General features: G+C 45.7%; 1 protein-coding gene across 2 annotated transcripts in view; it reads right to left on the bottom strand.

Annotated features, from left to right (window-relative positions):
- Positions 1-22,127, bottom strand: part of FTCDNL1 (formiminotransferase cyclodeaminase N-terminal like) — a 35,256-nt gene extending 13,129 nt beyond the window's left edge. For both annotated transcript variants that reach the window (XM_054723097.1, XM_054723098.1), the window contains exons 1-5: positions 22,079-22,127; positions 20,004-20,129; positions 17,327-17,422; positions 15,447-15,599; positions 4-189 (exon numbers count right to left, since the gene is read on the bottom strand). In XM_054723097.1, the coding sequence (XP_054579072.1) occupies positions 4-189; positions 15,447-15,599; positions 17,327-17,422; positions 20,004-20,118 (550 nt within the window). In that variant the 5' untranslated portion in view covers positions 20,119-20,129; positions 22,079-22,127. The remainder of the gene's footprint in view (positions 1-3; positions 190-15,446; positions 15,600-17,326; positions 17,423-20,003; positions 20,130-22,078) is intronic.
- Positions 22,128-24,119: the final 1,992 nt, after the last annotated feature.

Genomic DNA, 24,119 nt, shown 5'->3' with positions numbered 1-24,119 from the left:
AACCTGTTAAGCCACATCTTCGGGCAGGTGCAGCTCCCAGGTCAGGTTCAAGGGCACCGAGATCCCTCCTCGCGAACCAGCCCAGCTGCTTCCTTCTCTGGACCAGAGGGCGCTTCTCGGGCAGATCGGCCTCGCCGAAGAGAAACACGCTGCTGCCCGGGACACGCAGGACGAGGGTCTCAGCCAGGCCTGTGGCGGCGGGAGGCGTTAACAAAAGTAAATTAAAATCGGGCCCAACGGAAGAAAATCAAGCATACAATTGTTTTATAGTGGTAACATGCACTTAACACAACATCTACCATTGCGACCATTTCTCAGGGTAAAAATCAGTGGCATTAAGTCCATTCCCATCACTGTGTAACTGTCACCATGAAAGCCTATAATTCATACTCATTTTTAAAATCAAAGCTTGAAGATAATTTATTTTTCCGTAAAGGAGGAGTCTAGTAATAAAAGTTCGTCTTTGTACAAGGAGGCTAGAATTTCTAAGCCATTACAGATATTCATCACTAAGATGAATGAAATTGGTGCCTTCAGTTCTTTAACAATTTTCTGACCGCCTCAAATTGTGTATATTGTGTGGAGAGATAAAAAGATCACCAGGGCCAGATCTGCACTGTCCAATATGGTAACCCCTACCTACGTGTGCTATTACGTTTTAATTTTAATCAATTGAAATAAAATACAATTAGCCTGGCCGGTGAGGCTCAGTGGTTGAGCGTCGACCTATGAACCAGGAGGTCACAGTTCGATTCCCGGTCAGGGCTCGATCCCCAGTGGGAGGCGTGTAGGAGGCAGCCGATCCATGATTCTCTCTCATCAATGATGTGCCTCTCTCTCCCTTCCTCTCTGAAGTCCATAAAAATACATTTTAAAAAATGAAATACAATTAAAAATTGTTTTCCAGCTGCACTAGCCACATGTCAAAGGCTCGATAACCACACACAGCAAGCCGTCTCCTTATTGAACCTCGCAGATATCAAACATTTCCGTCATCACAGGAAGTTCTGTTGGATAGAACCGGGCCAGATGTTCCGTAAAGAAGCCCAATATTTAAGCATAACTTTATGGAGGGGACTCTGAATGACAATATTTTTGCATTCTCTCTGTCTCTTCTTTATACCTAGATCCTGTCTCTGACCTTGCCTTCTCAAGGCAGATTACAGAACTATCCTGTCCATTCTAGAGAACTGCTGCCGAGAGCCTGTTTGCAGGCAACAGCACGTCCGCATGGGGCTAATGACAATCCCAAAGGATAACGAGGGCACGCATTCTTGTCTGGTGCATGAAATTCTTGTCTAGGTATGGAGGGAATTCTGGAGGTGGCCTGGGACAGCAGGAATGTGGGCCCTCTTTCCTGGAGGTGCATCATGGCACATCGGGGGCTAGGACAGGGCCTCCTGCCACATAAGCATAGGAAACCCCTCCAACTGCAATTTTAGGGTCTGTAACTTGTTTGTTTCTAATGCGGACGGCCATGTTGATGGGAGGGGTGAAATGTGGAGGTGACCAACCAAGATTTCATATTTCTGGGTTGTATGAAGTCTTAAGAAATGTTCTTTCTCCGAGTCAGGTCGGGACTCCAGCATCAGGAGCCCGCCATGGTATAGACCAAGAAGCCAAGACAATCTCCCGAGTTCACTAAGGGGTCTCTGCTTCTTTAGACCGCTCTCAGATGCGAAAGGACCTCAGCGCCTGCGCGAGGGAGGGCACAGGTGCCAGGACACATACAGTCAACAGAGGGTTCGGGATTGTAAAAGACGTCTAAGCAGTTAGGTAACTTCTCAAGTCTGGACTGGGGGCGGGGGGGGGAAAGGGGCGCGGGGAGGGGGGCAGAAGAAAGGGGAGAACATTTTGGAAAGTTGTCAGAGGTTAAGATGCCTTCACACCCCAAATCTCCTAGTTGTTCAGATCACTGATATCTGCTCCAACCCTAACTTTGACTCACACTTTGGCTGCTACAGCTTAAAACACAAACTGTGATGCCCAAATGATATGATCTTTGGAACTTGCTTTAGACTACTTCAGTAAAACCAAAGGAAAATAGAGGAAGATAAAAAGAGGGAAAAATAAAGGAAGAAAAAGAAAAAAAGGAAAAGAAACTGCCCCACAGAATAGATGGAGAGCCTGAGATTAGATAAGCCAAGGAGAGCACCCGGCAGGCCTGTGCACATGCTCAGTAAACGCCGGCCTCTCCCCCTGGCAAGCCTGCTCCGCTGGTCTGCATTCTGACAGGTGGGAGCCACCTGCCTGGGCCGGCACGTCCCTGCGACCAGAAATCCCTGTCTTCTCCACAAACTCACAGTGGAAGGAATCAACCTTCATTTCCGTTCTCGAATGAAGAAAATAGAGTATTTCATTCCTCTCATGCAACGAAAAGACAACCAAAACCAAATTGGTATTTAGTAACAGAGACAGTACACTCTCCTCTTCAGGTTCGAGGAGAGAACATTTACGTTTCCAATGACTGCAACCCGGGGGCCTGGCAGGGAGGTGTTTGCAATTTTGCTGAAAGGAAAATGCAGATTGCCTGCATTTCAAAGAAATGTCTCAAATTGAGTCAGAATACTTACTAACAAGCTATTTTATTTGTGATAGGTTCCATATTCGGAAGAGCTTGTTCCAATTTTATCACTTTATTTTCACAATTAATCTATGCAATAATCATTCCATGTAATTGCAAACGCTCACATCAAGCAAACAAATAGGCCTCCTAGAGGAGATGAACATTCTGAACACTCCAAGCTCAAGCCTGTGGGCAACTGAGTCCCGTCAGCCTTCAGGTCAGCGGCGCTGCTGCTGAAAGCCCAGTGCTGCGTGCATCTACTGTGAAGCCATCTCTCCCTCCTCCGGGGAGCCCAGCATCTCCAGAGCAGGGACTTGAAGCGTTTACAAGGATCAGCAAGAAACCAGAACGACTGAACTAATCCCTGCTTCCTGGTCCTGCTCCCCCTCCCTGAAACTCATTTCTCCCCCTGTTGTGCTCCTGCAGTATTCTACAGCTTCTGTTGGCTAGAACATCAGGTCCCATCTACTGGCAGGGCATAGTGAATTGTGGACTTTTGCTTCTACGTCTAGGTTTCGAGCTCCCTGAACAATTAAGGTTTGTTAAGTTGAATAAATGAAATTTGGGTCCTGAGCTCTTTGCAGATGTTGGACACTGCAAACCTGAAATAGCCGTGTCGTTCCCCCACCCCCCATCCCTCTCCGCCCCAACCTACAAATGAGAGGAAGGGGTCAGCTAACAAAATGTGAACCGGGTTTAACACCAGGGCGAGTACAATGAAACCCTGGGATCAATCTTCCATGTCTTAGGAGCTGTCCTCAGAACAGAAGTCCCCTCCGCAGCCGGCAAAGCCACTGTATGGGGGCTCCCTGAACCTGTCAGTACCATCAGACACGACAAGCATCCGAATGAAGAGCCGGATGCCATCAAGCACTCTTCAAGCAGACAAAGCAGAACCCTTCAGCTTCCTAAATGGCTCTTTATTAAGAGAACAATAGTTTTTAGTTTTTCTTCCATTTTTTGACAAGTTTTCCCCACCACCGTTATTAATAGTTCTGATCTTCCCATTTTCACTAGACATATTCCAAAAAGGCTGGTTTGATGACAGTACTTTTTAAAAATATTTTTATTGATTTGAAAGAAGAAGAGAGAAGGAGAAAGAGACAGAAAATCAATGATGGGAGAGAGTCATTGATTGGCTGTCTCCTGCACGCCCCCTAGTGGGCATCAAGCCTGCAACCCGGGCATGTGCCCTGACCAGGAATCGAACCGTGACCTCCTGGTTCACGGTCGACTGAGCCACTCGGCCGGACTGATGATAGTATTTTAAAAATATATTTTAACCTTCATGATTGGCTGACCTTATTTACTCAAAAATGATTTTTAGCCATTTCTAGACAGATATATTTATCATTTTCTGTCTTATCTTTAGAGACTTCTATGAGCTTGGTTATCCCTCTTTGCAACAGGAGGATCAATGCACCGAGACGTTTCTCTATGTGATAAGAAGTTTAAGCTTCATTTCAATTAACAAATGTTTTCTCTGAGTCTATAACAGACATAAGTGTGACCAAGATGTAGGATTTTATTGAGAAGATACAATAGTTAAAGCAGTTTGTGAAGAAGTATTGAAGAACCTGCTAAGTTAAATGCATGTGCCACATACCTCATGTCTACAGTGGTATTTAATACCCTTTTCCCTTCTGCTTTTGTTCTCTCAGGAGCAACGTAGGATCACTGGTATAAATGGAGTTGAAATTTAACTGTTAAACAGAACTGCATTTCAGCAGCTCCAGGAACATAACGGAGAAGCTAACTTTTGTTACATTTTTCCACGGCAGCCAAAATGCACAACTAGGAAAAAACCATCAAATCTGTCATTCCCTTTCCTCTGGAACAGAAAAAATTCCCTTTCCTCATGCCCACACATGATATAGATGTGTGGCTTATTTATTTTAAAGCAGAACTCTAATAATACTCAAAAGAGTATCAAATCCTTTCCTAAGTGCATAGCAATGAAAGGAGTCTTTTCCAACCCGTCACCTCAGACTCAATAACAAGTAGAGGTAAAAAAGCACAGAATCTAAAAATTAACCTGGTGCTAGACTTGGAATCTTTCAAGCATCCTCTAATTTTAGTAGAGCTCTCTTAAATATAGCCAAGTTTTTTTGTTTAGCTGATTTTTTATTTAGTATTTTTTAATGAGAAGGGGGAGAAAAAGATTCTCTCCCAGAAGCCACACAAATCTCTCAGATGGTAAAACAGATAGCCCTAAAAGTTTTTGCCTAAATTCACATGCGCCCCTAAAATAAAACTGGCTTCTTAATCTCGCTACAGCACTGAAAATACAACTCAGCGCTGTGAGGCGGCCCTGCCTCTAATGAAGTGCAGACTGGGGAACATTAGTCTTAGTTCAGTCTATGGAAGGGGGCGGTGGAAATGCCTCCCTTTGCAATTCAAAATTATTTCAGAGGCAGAGCCCTCCTTCCCCAATGTCTTCATTAAACAGAGCCGCTGAGAACTGTCTCCCTACCGTCCCAGGGAGCAAAAACGCTCCCCAGTATTCACCCCATACGCTCGGCTTTGAAGTGTGAAGCTGTGACCATCCCACTAGTCTCCTAAGCCACCATCAAAGCCATCTCAGTACGCCCAGCGCTGCGAGTTAAAGCGCGGGGCCCTAACCGCTCCAACACAAACACTGCATTAGCAAAGCAACCGCAGTATTCCTCCCCCACGTGGCTGCAGCTTGAAGAAATCTTTACCATATGGACACATGCACGAGATACGAAAATGTATTGTGCTAGAACATGGAGAAGGACGTTCAACATGCTGACTAGAACTGGATGTTATTCTAAGGGACTGGGCGGGGGTGGGGGGGGGAGGGATAAATGCAGCTGATCTTTATGATGAAAGAACAGAAACACTGGGCTGAAAAACGAGAACCAGTGCAATTCCTAAATTGCATTTCCACCGACACATTCTGGGGCCTGTTCCTTCTTGAGAGAGCAGAAAACAATTTAAGGGGGTAAACCAAACTCCACCGCCCATCACTGGATGCTACTGTTTACTCGGCCACGTTTCATTTCTAAGGGACAAATAAGCTTACAAATGATGATATGCTGACAACAGCATCTATGATTCAAAATAACAGGACTTGCTAAAGAAAGTAATTTCACTTGTGTCGCTGAATTGTCAATTTATTATCGCCAAAGTGGTGAAAAACAAAACGCCAAGAAAAACAACCTGTTACGTATTATGAAAGCAAGGTCATGAGTAAATGAAGATAAGCACTAGATTAATTTTCATGTAAAATTTAATCTGTAAAAAATAGTTTCAAATACTGGTACCTAATGATCCCATTCCTTTCTTTGGACTCTAGAGAAATTCTTGCAGATGTGCACAAAAAAAGGATATTTTTGTTAATCCTCACCCGAGGTTATTTTTACATTGATTTTTAGGGAGAGTGGAAGAGAGAGAGGGAAAGACAGAGAGAAACATCCATGTGAGAGAAACACATCTATTGGTTGCCTCCTGCACAGGACCCAACCAGGGCCCAGGCCAGGGAGGAGCCTGCAACCGAGGTACGTGCCCTAGACTGGAATCAAACCCGGGACCCTTTGGTCCACAGGCCGACGCTCTATCCACTGAGCCAAACGGGCTAGTAAGGCTTAAGTTCTTAATGTAATGTACTATGTACATTCATGGAAATATAGGAATGCACGAAAATATATGGTAAATCGTAATTTGGGGCACATTATGTGCATTTACTTATTTTGACACTTAACTTACATATGTGTGTATATTTAAAATCTTTTCTAATTTTTCACACACACTCTGGGTCTCCTGAGAAGCTCACCCTGACCATGGAGACCAGGTCGATGGGCTGGTGGGGGATGAGGGTGTGGAGAGACTTGGGTTGATGCACTAAGTCTTACGGACACATCTAGCGTCGCTATGTCCTCTCTTCAGAATTTTCTAACCCTAGTGGCCTTGACACTGGAAGTCACAGCAAGTCCTAGGAAGCAGGGATGAAAAGAAAAGGAATTCATGAAGAGCATGGCCAAGGTCAGGGGCCTGGGCTGGAGAAGTGAACATGGGACCAATCACCTGTCACAAATCCCTTACCAGATCCACGTTCTCTAAAACACCATCAGCAATCACACAAGATCAATTTCTTGGGGCTGCAGATAATGACTCCAAATCAGAAAACCTACAGCCCCTGAGTGCTCGCAGGGCTCCCTTTGCTAGTACGGGGTGAATGTCAATAAATGTCTCCCCCAGTAACCCATGGCTTAATCCCCAAGGATTCTAGAGGCCCTTCCCCCAGGTGAAGTGGCAGTGGGCAGATGGGCCTCCCAGTTTCTAACTCTAAATCTTGTGACTTCTAAACTAGGAAAGAATTACAAGGAGGAGGAAACAGGCAGCAAGACCCATGCACTTCTTATTCATTCCAATTAGAAGATTCTTATAGTGCATTTACTCTTGTCAATATTTTCAATAAACCCTATTCAACATACATCAAGAGTGAAAAGGGGATGGAGGGGAAGCTAACACAAGGGTGTGTTATCAACCTAGTCGTTGCTGTGAGCAACTGGGGCTTGATCTTGCTGGAATGGGCCTTAGAATCACCCACCTCGGGGACAAAAGACGGGAGCGTTTACCTACCAGCTCTGCTTGGACTTCAGGCTGCTGCAGAGCCGACATATAAGAGAAGAGTGTAGCTCCCCAAGGACGGTGGGGTTCAACTGGAACTGCCAGGAGAACAGCAGGTGTGTTCCAGTTCTCCCATTGAGCCTTTCCTTCCTCCAGTAGCTCTGTTTTACTGTGGTTGATGTAACCTGTTCATTTATTAAGCTCCTCTAGCAATATGCACTTATGAACATCCTGGTAACTCTCCTTCGTAGATAAAATGGACTATAAAGTCTCTAGAAATCTATCTTAATATTTTTAAAATATACTTTTATTGATTTCAGAGAGGAAGGGAAAGGAAGAGAGAGATGGAAACATCAATGATGAGAGAGAATCATCGAATGGCTGCCTCCTGCATGACCCACACTGGAGATCGAGCCCGCAACCGGGCATGTGCCCTGACTGGGAATTGACTCATGACCTCCTGGTTCAGAGGTCAGCGCTCAACCACTAAGCCACGCTGGCTGGGCTATCTTAATATTTTAAGTACTCTCCCAGTGCACCATCCCTCGTTTTTTCAGCTTTGTATATGGTGGCAGCATTATAACATTCTCAAACTAAACGCTACATCCTAAAGCTATGTTAACATGTGCTTGCAAAACCAACCATTGCGTTTATGCTCTGGCAGTGAGGGCAGCGCTGAGGGTCAAGACAACTATCTCAGAACCCAGCATCTAAACTGACTAATCTCAACCACACCCAGGCTGTTTTATGAGAAAATCTCCATAGCAACTGGAGAATCAGAGTAGAAAATTCTTCAAGTGAAAAGTTGCTCCTGATTTGCCAAATCAGCCCATATTTTGACAATCTGTAATAAAGTAATCAAAGGGTCTCATGACTACCACACAAGTGTTGACGTTGTGTGAATTTGTCATGGCACATGTCCTCCAAGTCATAAAAATACTCGAGAAAACATCAAACAAGGCTGATAATTCTAATCAAATTCATTAATGCTCTTATATATTTTAAGATAATTTTAAAAAAAAAATCAATCATGCAGGAGCTATTTCTTCATACATGTAACTAACTTAGCTAACACTTTATCTTTCTAAATATTGTCAATTTAAATAGTATTGTAGCCCTAGTCGGTTTGGCTCAGTGGATAGAGTGTTGGCCTGTGGACCAAAAGGTCCTGGGTTCGATTCTGGTCAAGGGCATGTACCTTGGTTGCAGGCTCCTCCCTGGTGTAGGCCCTGGTCAGGGCCTGTACAGGAGGCAACCAATAGATGTGTCTCTCTCACATTGATGTTTCTCTCTGTCTTTCCCTCTCTCTTCCACTCTCCCTAAAAATCAACGGAAAAATATCCTCGGGTGAGGATTAACAAAAATAAGTAAATAAATAGTACTGTACAAACATTATTTCATTTGATGAATGATGTAAAACAAAAAGCAAGTTTCCATATTAGTGACAAAATTCATAGCTATCGTCCAGACTTTTAAAGCTGCATACTATGAACTTCCATGTTAGTTAAGCCCATTTTCACGGGTAAATCACTGGGAGAATTTGTAGGCACCTTCTTCCCTGACCCCCCACTCCATTTTCACTCTATCCTTCTCCTGAAGGTTTGCATGTAAATGGGAAACAGGGTCATGTTCAGAGACACTGGCTCCTGCCCGGGAAAACACTGGTAAGGAAGAAGTGAAGAACATACAGGAAGCACTAGGACCACAGGAATCCTTCAGAAAAGTTGTCGGTAAAAAACTTGTACAAGTCCAGGAAATGAGGCTTAAATACCTTCAATATTGGGTTGGATGTCAGACAAAAGGATAATGTTCCTGTAAATTTACTACTGATACCAAATTAGGTGAATTCGTTGTTCTTGAAGCAGCCAAGATAATTAAAAATCATAAAGAACTAGAGAAGAGGGGACTTCCAAGCAGATGGGAATGTGGATCCCCACATTTACTTTCCTCCTCCCAAGAACCCCAGGAAAAGGATGGTAAAGAGATATTTTTTAAAGCATTGACTCATTCAAATAAACGGAAAAGGAAGAGAAGGTAATAGTATTGGAACGTGAAGAGCAGATAGAGGTGTGGTGGTTACTCAATAGCCTCAAGGCAGCAAGAGAAACAGCAGCAACCTCACTTATGCCACAGGCACCTGAAACTGGCAACCTAGCTTTGGGGGATAAAGGCAAATATCAAAACAGGGACACTAGTGGAAAGTCTGCTTAAATAGCAGTGTAATGACCTTCCCCTGTCTTCTAATTGGAACAGGTCAGAGAGTTCTAGAAGATATTTCTTCAAGAAGATGAAATTAATAGAACACTCAACACATGGGATGCTGTATCTGAATACATGGAGAAATGTTATTAACAGAGTTTGGGGTCATACCAGTCATAAATAAACTTAAAAACTAACTAATCAATCCAAAAGATAATGATCAACTTCAGAAAAAGAGAAAAAAAAAGTTTTGCAGAAAGGCTAAAATAAGAATCTATATATATAAAGCCAAGCGACTGGAATGACCAGTCGCTATGACGCGCACTGCAGCCAGCCAACTGGCCCAATCAGGGGTGGGGCTGGCTGGCCAACCTCCCGCTGCCCCTCCCCGCAACTGGCCCAGATCCCGATCAGCCCCAATTGGGGCGGGCTGGCCGGACCCCACCCATGCACGAATTCGTGCACTGGGCCTCTAGTATTTTAAATAATTCATTGTGAATAATGTTTATATACTCATAATAATGTAACCACTAAGTATTTATCCAAATTTTGATATAACTATATTGAGACAAGGAAAAATTGGAAAGCAAGAGTGTAAGACAGTATGTGTGTGTGTGTGTGTGGGGGGGGGTGGACAGTGAGAGGAAGCTAAATTCTCATCTTCTTCAATAAGAAGTCAATAGACAATGCCTAAAATTGAAAAACTAAGAAGTACCATTGATATTTAGGTATCTGGAGTTGATCTTAATAAAATAAAAGAGTTGAAAGCACTTGGTTCAGGGGAGAAGGAAGCTGAAGTTTGTGTATGGTGAGTGGGGAAGGTGGGTTGTGTAGGTGCTTACAGTTTGGGGGACAAACCCTGTGGAACAGCTAACTTTTAGCTGCATGCATGTATCATTTTGATAACAACAAAAAGAAGGGAAGGAAGGATGAAAGAAGGGAGAGAGGGAGGAAGCTGAAAAAGGAGAGGAAAAATCTAGAGACATAACAGAGATACAAATGAGATGTAGCCTAACTGATCAAATGTGGTTTTTATAGAAAATAAAAATCAGAGAGAAAGGAAGATGTCTGCATAGGTAAATACCAATACTTACTGCTTCACACAACTACATCAAAATTACAACCAAAATACAGAACAACCATCATCCAGAACCCCTGGAAAGCTGGCTGAATGGAAGTACTACAACTAGAGAAGTAAAGAAGGAAGCACATTGAGACTGGTAGGAGGTGCAGAGGTGGAGAATGGGCTGGTCTGGCACTCATATGGGCGGGTTTGTTTTTTTAATCGGGAGGGAGATCCTCTCTGCAGTGGCTGCGGGGAGAAGCAAGGGGTCCCAGCCCCACACTAGACCCCTAGCCCAGGGTCCCAGAGCTGGGAAAAGAAGTCCTTACGGGCAGTAAGAACTACAGGCTGTAAAAACCAGTGTGGATTGGGGCTCAGTGACACAGAGGCTGCTGGAGACCCAGCTGTTTCTCTTAAAAGGCCAGCACCACGAACTGAACTTACAAGGTCCTGCTTCCTCTGAGCTCCATCACCAGGGCGAGGCTCTGGAGAACACGGACAAATGTGAGGAGGAACTGGATTGTCTGTCATCAGGGCAGGAACTCGGGGACAGCTTTCTCCAAGATAGAGGTGCTCGAAGGGATCATTGTTCCTACACTGGGACCTCCCTGGTTGCAGGGCTAAGTGGCAGCCATTTCTGTTTGCTCTGCCCAGGTGATTCTGAGACCTCACCCCATCCAATTTGCAGCCCCATGCAACCTGTGTGCAGAGGCTTTTGCATATTAATGGCCTGTCCTTGCTCAGGCTGAAATCCTCAAACAAGCTGCAGCTGTGTCAGGGAGCCCCAAACCTATCAATAAAAGGTCCAAAACCTGGCAGCAGCACCAGCCTGCCTTGCTTCACATCTGGGCCTCATCTGGGCAATTCCAAACCTGATACAAAGAGGAGGAATCTGCAGATATCTCCGTAGCTCCTGCTGGGTGGCTAACTTTGCACCTCTCCAGAGACCCAAGAGCCAGAGTACCCAGTGGTCAGTGTCAGACCATACCAGATTACAGCTCTACACATCCATAAGCAACACACTCAAGGGGCAGATTCAGTGAGCACCAAAACCCCACTGAAGCAAGCCCTGCTCCATAAGGGTGTCTCCTGCACAGCAGCTCTCCCACTGTAGTCACAGCTGGTCCTCACAGCCAATTGGCCTGGAGGTCAATTCCTCCCAGTGACACCAATAGCAATCAAGTCTCAACTACAACAAGACTGTGCACACAGCCCACAAAGGGATACACCTAGAACTCCCAGCTAAGGTGACTGGGGAGCCTGAGCCATTGGGCCCTATAGAAAACCTACTACACAAGGCCACTCTACCAACCCAAGGAGACATAGCAGCTCTACCCAATACATAGAAACAAACACAGGGAAACAGCCAAAATGCTGAGACAAAGAAACATGTCACAAATGAAAGAAGTGGAAGAAAGCAAACTACTGGACATAGAATTCAAAACCACAGTTATAAGGTTACTCAATAATCTTTAGAAACTTCCAAAAAAAATGGAAAAGGACCAGTCAGAAATTAAGTATACACTGACTGAAATAAAAAATAAAATACAGGGATTCAACAGAGTAGAGATTCTGAGAATCAAATCAACAAGTTGAAATATGAGAAAGCAAAAAACACCCAATCAGATGAGCAAAAAGAAAATAGAATCCAAAAATATGAAGACAGTGTAAGGAGCCTCTGGGACAACTTCAAGCATATCAACATTCGCATTATGCGGGTGCCAGAAGAAGAGAGAGAACAAGATACTGAAAACCTATTTGAAGGAATAATGACAGAAAACTTCTCCTCACCTGGTCAAAGTAATAGACTTACAAGTCCAGGAAGCACAGAGAGTCCCAAACAAGAGGAACCCAAAGAGTACCACACCAAGACACATCATAATTAAAATGCCAAGGGCTAAAGACAAAGAGAGAATCTTAAAAGCAGCAAGAAAAAAGCAATTAGTTACCTACAAGGGAATGCCCATATGACTGTCAGCTGATTTCTCAACAGAAACTATGCAGGCCAGAAGGGAGTGGCAATAAATATTCAAAGTGATGACTAGCAAGGACCTACAACCAAGATTACTCTCCCCAGCAAAGCTATCATTTAGAATTGAAGGTGAGACTTCGCAGACATGAAAAAGCTAAAGGAGTTCATTGCTACCAAACCAGAATTATATGAAATGCTGAAAGGTATTCTTTAAGAAGAGGAAGAAGAAAAAGAAAAAGATCAGAAATATGAACAACAAAATGGCAACAAATACATACTTATCAACAACTGAATCTAAAAATCAAAATAAATGAATAAGAAATCTAATGAACAGAATAAACTGGTGAGTAAAATAGAATCAGAGGCATGGAAATGAAACAGACTGATGATTCTCAGAGGGAAGAGGGGTGGGGGGGGTGGGAAGAGATTAAACAAAGATCTTATATGCATGTATGCATTACCTATGGACACAGACACTAGGATGGTGAAGGCCAGGGTTGAGGGGGGAACTGGGTAGAGGGGGGCTATGGGGGGAAAGAGAGGGACATTTGTAATAATTTCAACAATAAAGATTAAAAATAATAATAATAAGATAAAAATCAAAGTCCAAAACATTTAGAAAAACATGGTAAGCCTTAAATAAATACAGAGTAGGCCTACGTGTCTCCTAGCTGTCAACTCTAGTATATTCAACTGCCACTAGCAGCATGTAAACAACACACTCACGCCCGCTCCCCCAAAACCTCCTTCCTTCCATCATTTGTAAGTGATGGCACTTCCATGCCACCGTTTTGTTCCCCACCCCAACATCCTACGGAGTCTCTCCATCACCTATTCCCTTTGGCCACCGTCTGCTTTCCAAACTGATCCGCCTGCATCCTGCTATTTTCTGCCATGCAGGCAGCGTGATCCTTCCAGAGCTCAAAGCCAATCAGACCACGTTCTTGCTTAAAACTCTTCAGTGGTTCCCACCGCTTTACAATAAAGTTTGAGCTCCTTCACCTGGCACATAATCCTCCATGATCTGACCGCTAAGCATGCCTTGGGTTTCATACCTGAACATTCCCAGGAATGCCTTTCCCATCTCACTCCACCTTTAAGTGCTGGCCACACACCGAAGTCCCTCGCAGTCCCCGGAGCCCAGGCTGCCCGCACCCCTGAGCCTCCGCACTGCTGTGCCCTTCATTCTAAAAGTTCTTAAACTAAAATGATTTGTGAAGTTATGTGTGAGAGTATGTGTCTCTGTATGTATACAAGAAAGCACAGGCATAAAAACCTGCATGTGATTCTGACAGTATTTATAAGTCGCCTCAACACCAATTTCATGCCCCACTTTAAGCCCTTCCCTAAGGTATAAGCCAGCTTATAGCTGATATCAAAAAGTTCTGAAATATATTATTCAATGGGTATTTGCACACAAAGCATATATGAATGATCAATATCAATAACCAATGTCAACTATCTTTTATGAAACTGGACTGTTCTCCATTGCCCTTCTTCCCAAAGAAAGTTAGTTCCATTATTAACTTCACGTTGGTTTCCCTGAGAAGGGTTACCCTAGTGGAAAACATCCCTTCACCGTTTGGAGAACAGCCAGTCCTTAGAATTTGAATACTTTTGCCTTGTAAGAATGTCTGAGCATGTTGTTAAAAAAAAAAAAATTGGATGATATTAGATGAACAGCTGTGCAGAAAGGGGAATGTAAAAATAAAAACTGCATGTTGGAGCATCAAAATAGTAACCATGTACAGTATATGACTGTTTTTAATCAGATGAAGATTGAAGCTATTACATTTCAAATCAAATGTTATAAATTAGTTCAAGAATGCAGCTGAGCTCTCATTTAATTAGAAATGTCCATGTTTAAACCATGAGGTACAGTAGCTGCCAACGAAGCACCAGGGCAGGGGAAGGGAGCGATCGTGTGTCCAGACCCTCCGATTGTTGACTGTCTTCTTTGCGGGACGCACATCTGGGCAGACTCGCCCTGATGTAATGAAGAACTTCGTGTACTAGCTAATTTGAGATTTAATGTAATTGAACGTAATTGTTTTGAAGACAATTAAAATCATTATTCTGCCCTGGACAACCAAGAACTCTTCTTTTTTGTGTGAAACATATTTTCCGCCCCGTGTTAAATTTTTTAACTCTTTCTCGGATAAAAAAGTAAAGCACATTTTGGGCCAAGATTTCCCTGCGAAGCAAACCTTTGACTGTCAGGTCATATTAAAGTGCAGCCCAACAGTGAGTTCTCCTTTACAAACGAGTCTCATTTCCTATGCCTGGTGCCTGATGCAGCTCAGCCAGGGTCCAGATCTACATCCCAAATGTGAGACGATTCACTATTAAAGAAAAAGGAGGGGCTTCTGAGGTCATACAGAGAAGAATGCAATTATCCGAAGGCGGACTTTTCCCCACAGGTTATGAGCCTCTGCGTGCCGTAATTAACCGTGGCGCAGCTAGACAGTCCAGGCAAAGGGTCTTTCTTTTCTCCCAATTTGCCTAATTCCGAAACACCTCAAGTGACATAGCTCAAATTTTCCAAATTAAACTCACCCCTGGGGCTGAAATCAAGCATGTGACAGTTCAGTTCTAAAGAAAATCTTAAGGAGAGTCGTGCACAGGGAGAGAAAAAAGCCAAGAGTGAAAGGGGGTAGGAGTTAACATTTAAGTGGTTTTTCAACCTCATCGTTACCCCCGCTCAAGAAAATAAGACACAGATGGGCAAGCAGAGCACCGTCCTGCCCCAAGGAGTCTAAGGAGCTCGTTAGAAACGACTGTTGTTTCCTCGTGATCCACCCTGAATTCGGGAAGGACAAACGATGGATGTGCTGCAGCCCACGGCAGTCAGTGCTCCCGCGCCCCGGCGTGGACACGGGGAGGATGCCGCGGAGACACAACGGGCCACTGCAACCATGAGAGCTGGCTGTTCACACACGCCCTCAGGCGGCCCTTTCCCGGGAGCTAGGAGCGATTCCATTGTCAGGAGCTGCTCTGACTTGTACAAATGGTTTCCGTGAAGAAATAACACATTGCCCCAAACTTTCTCTTACTTCTGGCCAGAGCTCCACACTCTTCCACGCCCACACCGGCGAGCGGGTAAATGGGGATCAGGTCCACGGCTCCCAAACACGGGTGGATCCCCTCTTGAGCCTCCATGTCGATGGACCGGAAGGCCTCCACACAGGCAGCCAGGACGGCATCGTCTTAAAAGGAAAAATTGTACAAAACCGTCGTTAAACTTTCAAACACGGGTAAAGAAGCAGCTGTATGTTATTTGTCCCGCTAGTTGTTTTTCTTTTGTAATGTGTATAGAAGATGTGTTTCACCCAAAATAAAGTAAAAGATCCAACATTTCCCCTTGCCCTACCTCCCAATCATCATAAAGGTTCACATTTTTTCACAATTATTCCCCAAAATAGAGGAGTTATGCAATGTTTATGATTCTTAAACACCTCTGTGTTTTTGTTTTTGTTTTGTTTTTTAATTGATTTCAGAGAGGGAGAGGGAGAGATAGAAACATCCATGATGAGAGAAAATCATTGATTGGCTGCCTCCTGTACGCCCCCTACTGGGGATAGAGCCCGCAACCCAGGTGTGTGCCCTTGACCACAATCAAACCCGGGAACGTTCAATCCGCAGGCAACGCTCTATCTACTGAGCCAAACCGGCTAGGGCAGTGGTCGGCAAACTCATTAGTCCACAGAGCCAAATATCAACAGTACAACGATTGACATTTCTTTTGAGAGCCAAATTTGTTAAACTTAAACTTCTTCAACGCCACTTCTTCAAAATAGACTCGCCCAGGCCGTGGTATTTTGTGGAAGAGCCACAGTCAAGGGCCCAAAGAGCCTCATGTGGCTCGCGAGCCGCAGTTTGCCGACCACGGGACTAGGGCACCTCTGTTTTTTTTTACAACTGGTTACTTTAAATGTTTTCAACTTTATCAAATTAATCTGATAAAACTTCTTATTTTCAGAATGCTTTATGAATTTATATTAAAATATATGCAAACATAAAGTTTTAAAAGCAGTATTTATTTTCGTTTTCCTCTTCTCCAGTAATTAGATTTTGCATTCAAAAGATTTTGCATTCAAAGATTTAATATCATCTAACTACATACGACAGACACCTAAGAGTTATGTTATTACTGTGAGTTTTCATTAGCAGTACAGTATGACCATTTCAACAAGAACGATAAACAACGAAGAAGCAAATTGTACATCTTATGATTAACATTCAAGATAATTTGTCCTGTTTGCTGGGAACTATCAGCCAAACACTAGTTCTTCAAACATACCTTTTGAAAAAAGACAATCTGAGTTGAAATAAAGTCTATTTAAAAATATTTTGAGCCTTTTTCTAAGCAATATTAAGATAATACAAGTTTTTGTTTAAACAGTTATGATCCTTCAAATTCAACTTGTCCCACTAAAACTTACAACATGAGACATTTCATTTCAATCCATGAACCAACTCAAGATTTCCGGCTCTCAACCCAAAACACAACTGCTTAGCATGTTTCATTCTATGCCAACTTATCACTAAAGTCAAGGCTGACTTCAACACTATGACTCCACAGGTTAAAACTTGAAGATTGCTTTGCTTAACCATAAAGGATATGTGACCATCTTCGGGGGGTGGGGGTTGGGAGGGAGAGAAGGTATTAATTCTTGGACCCAAGGTTCATTGTAATGAAGAGGAAATGGGAAATGTTTGAGATGTGTATGTTCAGAAAAATGATGAAATGCAGTTTTGAGGTAGACTCTCCAGGTAATGGCCTATTCCTATGGCACAGGAAATCAATGAGTAGAGAGCATGCAGGCCTACCTGAAGCTACCCTTCATCACAGACATATATATATACATATACATATACATATACATATACATATACATATACATATATATGAAGAAAGAAACTGCAATCTCACTTAATTCATCCACAGAAGCTGCTATGGTGATGACTGATCTGTTGTAGTCTTGATCAGAAAATATATTGAGCACTGATACTTCAGGACGTTTCTTCCCTGTAAAGGAAAAAATATAAAGGCGAGAATTAGTTTTCTCTGCTGAAGCCTTAATACTTTACTTCTTCTGATACAATTAAATTTGTCCAACAGAGAAATTCTGGGGTGTGACCTTTGAAGTGACACTGGCTAACCACGACATTCCTGGGTAGCGATGCCCCCTCCTTACGGCATCTTCCTACCCAGCCGGACGGCTCAGCTCAGACACTGCGCTTTGGTGTCTCTCCCCTCCAAGATGGCAGCCTCTTCTTTCAATTGCCACGTCGTGTCACTCCAAATCCGGGTCCTTCTCAGTCTCGTCTTTCAGGCCTTATCAATTTTTTCCTTCCTAAACCCAGAAATCAACCTGTCTGGATAAAAATCGGCCCTCTGGAAAAACTAGGATGGGCCAAGTAGTGCCTGAAGCAGAGGTTTCTGGGATGCATGCACCTGTCTGTCGGAGACCTCCGACTCCAACACCTCCTCGGAGGCCACCAACAGCCCTCAGACGTTAATGGCTTCCAGCCCTCCGTGGCCTGTGCCTCGCGTGAACGTGTAACCCGGAGGAGGAAGCTGCCCGGCCCTGCACGGCAGCCACACACAACCCCACAGTTATTTCTGAAGTTTACAAGCCTGGTCCAGGGCCCTTAAAAGTCCCCCTTAAGCCTGCAAAAGCAAATTCAAAGAGAAGGACAAAAGTTTTCAGGCGGTAATTAAATGGTTCGCCATGCCATTATACCTTTATCCCCCCAGTCCCCTGGCAGCTTAACAATTAATCTTTTCAGAAGAGAGGAAAAATAAGTTGCACGCAGGCACTACAGAGCTTACGGCCGCCCTATGCCATTAACTTTAATAACTTTAAAAGATAAACTTACAGTATGTCACTTGCTCTTAGCCAAATGAGCATCTACTCGTATACAGCCCTGCCCTGGTGTAGGTCTAACATTTATAGCTCAGGTTTCTTTACCTTAGACCTTTTAGGCCACTTAAATGTTTTAACATTACTTAATTAGGAAAATTGTAGGTGATACGGTTTATTCCCCTTGCTGAAAAATAAATGCCTTTAAAGTATTTGTAAAACAATAGGTCATTTTCTTAGCTAGTGCTACTTGCCTGCATTTTCATAACTATAAAAGATGAAGCAAGAACCAGACCCTACAATCTCCTTTTTAATGTGATTTTATTTTTCCATCCTAAATCTTCCTCTGAAAAGCTTTTATTCTCAGTTTCATATGACTCAATTGAATCAAATGCTGAAAGAATGACACACTCTCTCCTGCAATCTCTTAAGCATGCATATAGAAAGAAATTGCTGCTGGCGGGAGGAGCTGTCCGTCTGAATCGCAGCAGAAGTAGATTGTTTGGTATCTGTAATGGAGTATAATAGCTATAATTCCATTTGAGCTGCTGCCACTAATAAGCTGATAAAAACTGTGAGCTGAGACAAGGCATCCATCAGCGTGTGGCTTCCCCAAATGTCTCGGCACATTCATTTAATCACAGGGACAGGTAACCCGATCCCATTAGATGTACTTGTCTGACAATGAGGGGCCCGAGTGGGCTATTCCCACAAAGAGAATGCAAAAGCACAGCTGGCTGACTCCAGAGGGTTTTTTTTTCTTATCAGCAATTATCAGGAACTTTCGTAGACATTTCCAGCTCCTGTACAGTGGCAAGACGGTAATTTAAATGTGCTCATCGTTAGAAATGGGCGGAAGGAAACACTTGTTTCTCATGAAAAGCAGTAACTAAACGAAAAATGACAACCAGAAATTAAAATACACTGTCTGAAATGCTTTAGGTCTATGGTCCTAATGCTCACCTGGGGCCGAAAAAACTTCATTTAATAACGAAGTTTTCTATTTGAACAACTGTAAGTCTGTAAACTCACTGTGGTGTGTGTGTGTGTGTGTGTGTGTGTGTGTGTGTGTGTGTGTGTGTGTGTAAAAACAAATGATGCCTAGAACTATGTCTTCACATGAACATTTCAACAAGGGTAAAAAATAAAAAATAAAATTTAAAAACGGAGAGGAGTATCTCTCACAGTGAACACTGGCCCGGGGAGCCAGGAGGCTTGGGCTCCAGTCTCCTGGATCGCTAAGTGATCTTCGTGCATCACTTAAATGCAATTGCCTGAAAGCCTTTCTTTACAGGGAGAATGTGCAATAGAAATAATAGTGCTGTAATGATAGCAAGGGCTTTGCTGGCAGGAGTGCTTTGAAAAGTGGCTGGTACTTGGCAAGTTTATTTTTTATGTAACCTGCTGAATAAAAGGCATAATGCCCAATTATGCTCATTCTATTAATGACCAAATAAACGGCCTGGGAGGGGAACATTTAACCTTTATGTAACTATATCCTCCTCGGGAGCGTGTCAGTATCCTGAACATTTCAGACACTCACTCTCCACTGTCCATAACTGCACATCTGCCTAACTGCTCTACCTCAGTATCCTGGAGACCCCTGGGGGGGTTTGGTGGGGGGGCGGGGTAGGAACCCACAAAGAACGAAAGAGTGTTCTATATAGATACTGTCTGCAGAGCACAGAAATTACCGTATCATCAAAACACTACATGGCCACTTGCGTTGTCTGTTGTTCCTACCATTTTCCCCAAGAAGAGCTGCTTTGGCGATGTTCTCAACAACGTGTTTCCTCCTGGCTTCTGAGATGTTGAGTAAACAGGCAGCCAATCGGAGCCCCAGTCTGGGGGGAGCCATGCTGGGTTTTCCTAGAAGGGGAGCAAAGGGAGCCCTCATTTCCGCCTCTACCGTTCATTCGTATGTTCATGGTTATTAACCATTAAAAGAAAATCACAGCTCTCTGAAAACCAGACAGTCATCACATTAGCACGTCCCTCTTCCCCTCCTCGGGGAACACCTGAATGATAACCCCTCAAGGTGGCTCCTCAGGGGGCTGTGTGCGCGGCCACGCACAGATGAACAGGTGAACGCAGTAGCAACACTAGACTATATCCTTCAAGTTATTCAGCCTGAATGCGGTCCTGCAAGTGAAACTTCCATGAAAGTATATTATTCCCTCTTAAGCATAGTCTTCCTCAGCTTTTCCCTGTTTTCCGGGTCTTCTCTGTGTAACAAGCAAGCATGATCCTGGTGTTAAATGAGACTCAGCAAAAAAAGAGGAATGAAGGGGATTATTTGATATGCTGATTCCTACAAAAACGATTCCTCTCGCAAAAAGAAATAAAGGGGCTCCCTTACACGACAACCATGTGTCTATGTTCCTCTGGCACTAGGACCTCCCAAGTTTCCAGATCACTTGCCAACCTGTTCACGGGACTCTGGACCTTGAACTGAGAAAGCTGACATGTCCTCTGGCGTGTTACTCAATAATGCCGAGAAAGGGACTGATTCTTTCGTTGGAAATGGATTAATTTCACACATTTTTAGAAGTTGCTCTGATTCTCTTTAGTACCCCAGAAAGGCATTTTTCAACCCATTGTCTTTCCACACCTCAGAGGGTCCGACGTGAGGACATTGCAGTAACTCAACATAGTGAGGACCCCCCGAAAGTGAAGGCAGCCCTGGCGATCTCACCCCACAACTATCTGACAAGGTCATCTGGTGTCAGGCAGAGTGGGGGACACTTCAGGAAGCGGGGGTCGCCTCTCAGACAAACACTGAGGGTGTGTCAGCTAACAGTGCTGGGTGCCAGCTCCCTGCCCCCACCCACACACCCACCGGCTCCCCGGACACCACGACCGGTGGCCTGAGCGTCCAAGTCCACAGGAAGCACAGGGCTCACGGACAGTTCAGGATTTTATGGTGACCATCATCGCACCGAAAATGCATTAAAAAAACACACACAATACGGCCATTAGGTGCTTCTAGACATTAATAACCTCGCTGCATTACAGCAGCCCAGACCTCTGGTTTTCATGTAAACAAAAAATTGCTTTACACAAGGGGCGTGGGCGTCTTCTGGCTTTCATTTGTTTTCGGTGTGTTTATGTAGCTTAATTGTCTCATCAGGCACTTTCCCAACATAATTATGCTTCTTAACAAATGGTGTTTATGGCAGCCCCTAACAGTGCAAGGGAAGGGATTAGTTTCATCTTCTCAGCCCACGTCCGATTCCCTGCGGACAGCTAAATCACACCAAGATGGTGCCGGGAGAGCCGCCCTCCCCGCCCGAGCGGGAACCCGCGCCGTCCGGGCTTTGGGGGGGCTCATGGCTGGTTAGAGGAGGGAAGGGCGTCTCCCTCCCCCTCCAGCCCTGCAACACGCGGGGGGCGGGGGCCTCGACCGCCCACCTCCCCACCACCGTCCGGGACTCCGGCCACAGACCGGACCCTGGCCCGCCCGCCGGGAGGGAGGTGCTGGCAGGGCCCGGGCGGACCGGCGCAGCTCGCGAAGGTTCCACCGAACCCCCTGCCTCCCGCCCCCCGCCCCCCCGCCCGCACCGCCGGGAGCACTTTCAGGGCCGCAGAGGGAGCCGCGGGCGCTGGGCTGGAACCGGCGGCTGGGACCCCCGCCCCGGGTCCTACGTGGAGCGTCCCCGGGCCACGTGGGCCCGAGAGGAACCCAGCGGCGCGGCCAGATTCCGGGCCGCCCCGCCAGGTCCGCCGGGAGCCCGGACCGTGGTCTGCGGGCGGCCCAGCCAGGGCCCGGCTCGAACCCGTGGCCGCGCAGCCGCCCCGCGGTTTGGGAGGGAACCGACCTGCGCGCGGAGGGGAAGGCGACGGGTGGGGCGGCCCAGAGCCCGGATCGCCGCCGCCGCCGCCGCGCGTGGCCTCTGCTTCCGCCGCCAGCCCCGCCTCCCGCCCCCGGGCGCGCTCCTGCCCGCGTTCCCTCCGAGACCGTGACCGTGACCGTGACCGTGACCCTGGCCCGGCCTCGCCCCGCGCGCCCGCGGCCGGGGAAGCGGAGCGTCCTCATTAGCACGGCCCGCCGGCCGCTCCCGCTCCATTGGGGTCTGCAGGTTCCCTCTGGGAAAGGACTGACTTGCTAACGGGGCATCAGGATCCAAGGCGGGGCCGCTACCGCTGACCGGACACCTGCAGGGGCTCCTCTCCGGGTCGCAGGCGCACAGGCACCCCTCGGTCCAAAGCCTCAGTGCCCCTGACAAACACTGCACCCCTCGGTCCAAAGCCTCAGTGTCCCTGAGAAACACGGCACCCCTGGGTCCAATGCCTCCTGAGAAACACTGCACCCCTCGGTCCAAAGCCTCAGTGCCCCTAAGAAACACTGCACCCCTCGGTCCAATGCCTCCTGAGAAACACTGCACCCCTCGGTCCAATGCCTCCTGAGAAACACTGCACCCCTCGGTCCAATGCCTCCTGAGAAACACTGCACCCCTCGGTCCAAAGCCTCAGTGCCCCTGACAAACACTGCACCCCTCGGTCCAAAGCCTCAGTGTCCCTGAGAAACACTGCACCCCTGGGTCCAATGCCTCCTGAGAAACACTGCACCCCTCGGTCCAAAGCCTCAGTGCCCCTAAGAAACACTGCACCCCTCGGTCCAATGCCTCCTGAGAAACACTGCACCCCTCGGTCCAATGCCTCCTGAGAAACACTGCACCCCTCGGTCCAATGCCTCCTGAGAAACACTGCACCCCTGGGTCCAATGCCTCCTGAGAAACACTGCACCCCTCGGTCCAATGCCTCCTGAGAAACACTGCACCCCTCGGTCCAATGCCTCCTGAGAAACACTGCACCCCTCGGTCCAATGCCTCCTGAGAAACACTGCACCCCTGGGTCCAATGCCTCCTGAGAAACACTGCACCCCTCGGTCCAAAGCCTCAGTGCCCCTAAGAAACACTGCACCCCTCGGTCCAATGCCTCCTGAGAAACACTGCACCCCTCGGTCCAATGCCTCCTGAGAAACACTGCACCCCTCGGTCCAATGCCTCCTGAGAAACACTGCACCCCTCGGTCCAAAGCCTCAGTGCCCCTGAGAAACACTGCACCCCTCGGTCCCACCGCGCCTGCCCGCGCACTTGGAAAAGGGAACGGGCCGCCGGGAAAAAGCAGTCCTTGCACAGGACCGTTTAGTCCGAGTTTCAACCACTGCGAACCAAGCACCAGGCATTTCCCTTTTTCTAGGCCGGTGCGCTTGGGAGAACACATTTCTCTTCCAAAAATTCAGGACCTGTGTGTGTGTGTGTGTGTGTGTGTGTGTGTGTGTGTGTGTGTGTGTGGCTTTTTTTTTTAATGCAGCAACGATTAAATGTCACCGTTTTGATCCAATTTCGTTTCTAAACTGCAATAATCACTAAATAACTACTTTGACAGAATAAATTAATTTTTAAATCTATTTTTTATTTTCTAATTATACTTTTTAAACACAGACTTGAGGAAATTAACATTTATGTGGACATTTGGTTTCTAGCCTAATGTGGCATAAAAATAAGTAACATAATGAGTGCTAAAAAAAACCAGGTTCATGATGCTTCTCACATCATCATCATTGTACTTAGATGTCACAACAGTATTATGTGCGATTGTGTCAGATCCTGCCTTCCCCATCTCCGAGTGTTGGCAGGTAGGAGGGTTGTTGGCAAGAGGCGGGGTGTTAACCTCAGGATCCTGGATCCATTCCAAGGCTGGTAATTACATTCTGCCAGCCAAAATTCATCCCATAATTTTAATTGGATAAATCCTTTCTGGCCTAAGCTACTGCTATGCCTGTCAAACTGTTGCCACATTTCACCCCAGAGGTGTCTGTGTTTTAGTAGCAAGAATCAGTCCCTTTGAGGTTGG

Source organism: Eptesicus fuscus, chromosome 11, assembly GCF_027574615.1.
Source record: "Eptesicus fuscus isolate TK198812 chromosome 11, DD_ASM_mEF_20220401, whole genome shotgun sequence".
NCBI classification, from domain to species: domain Eukaryota; kingdom Metazoa; phylum Chordata; class Mammalia; order Chiroptera; family Vespertilionidae; genus Eptesicus; species Eptesicus fuscus.
Note: the sequence above shows the minus strand (reverse complement) of the source record. Positions and strands in the feature narration are given on the sequence as shown.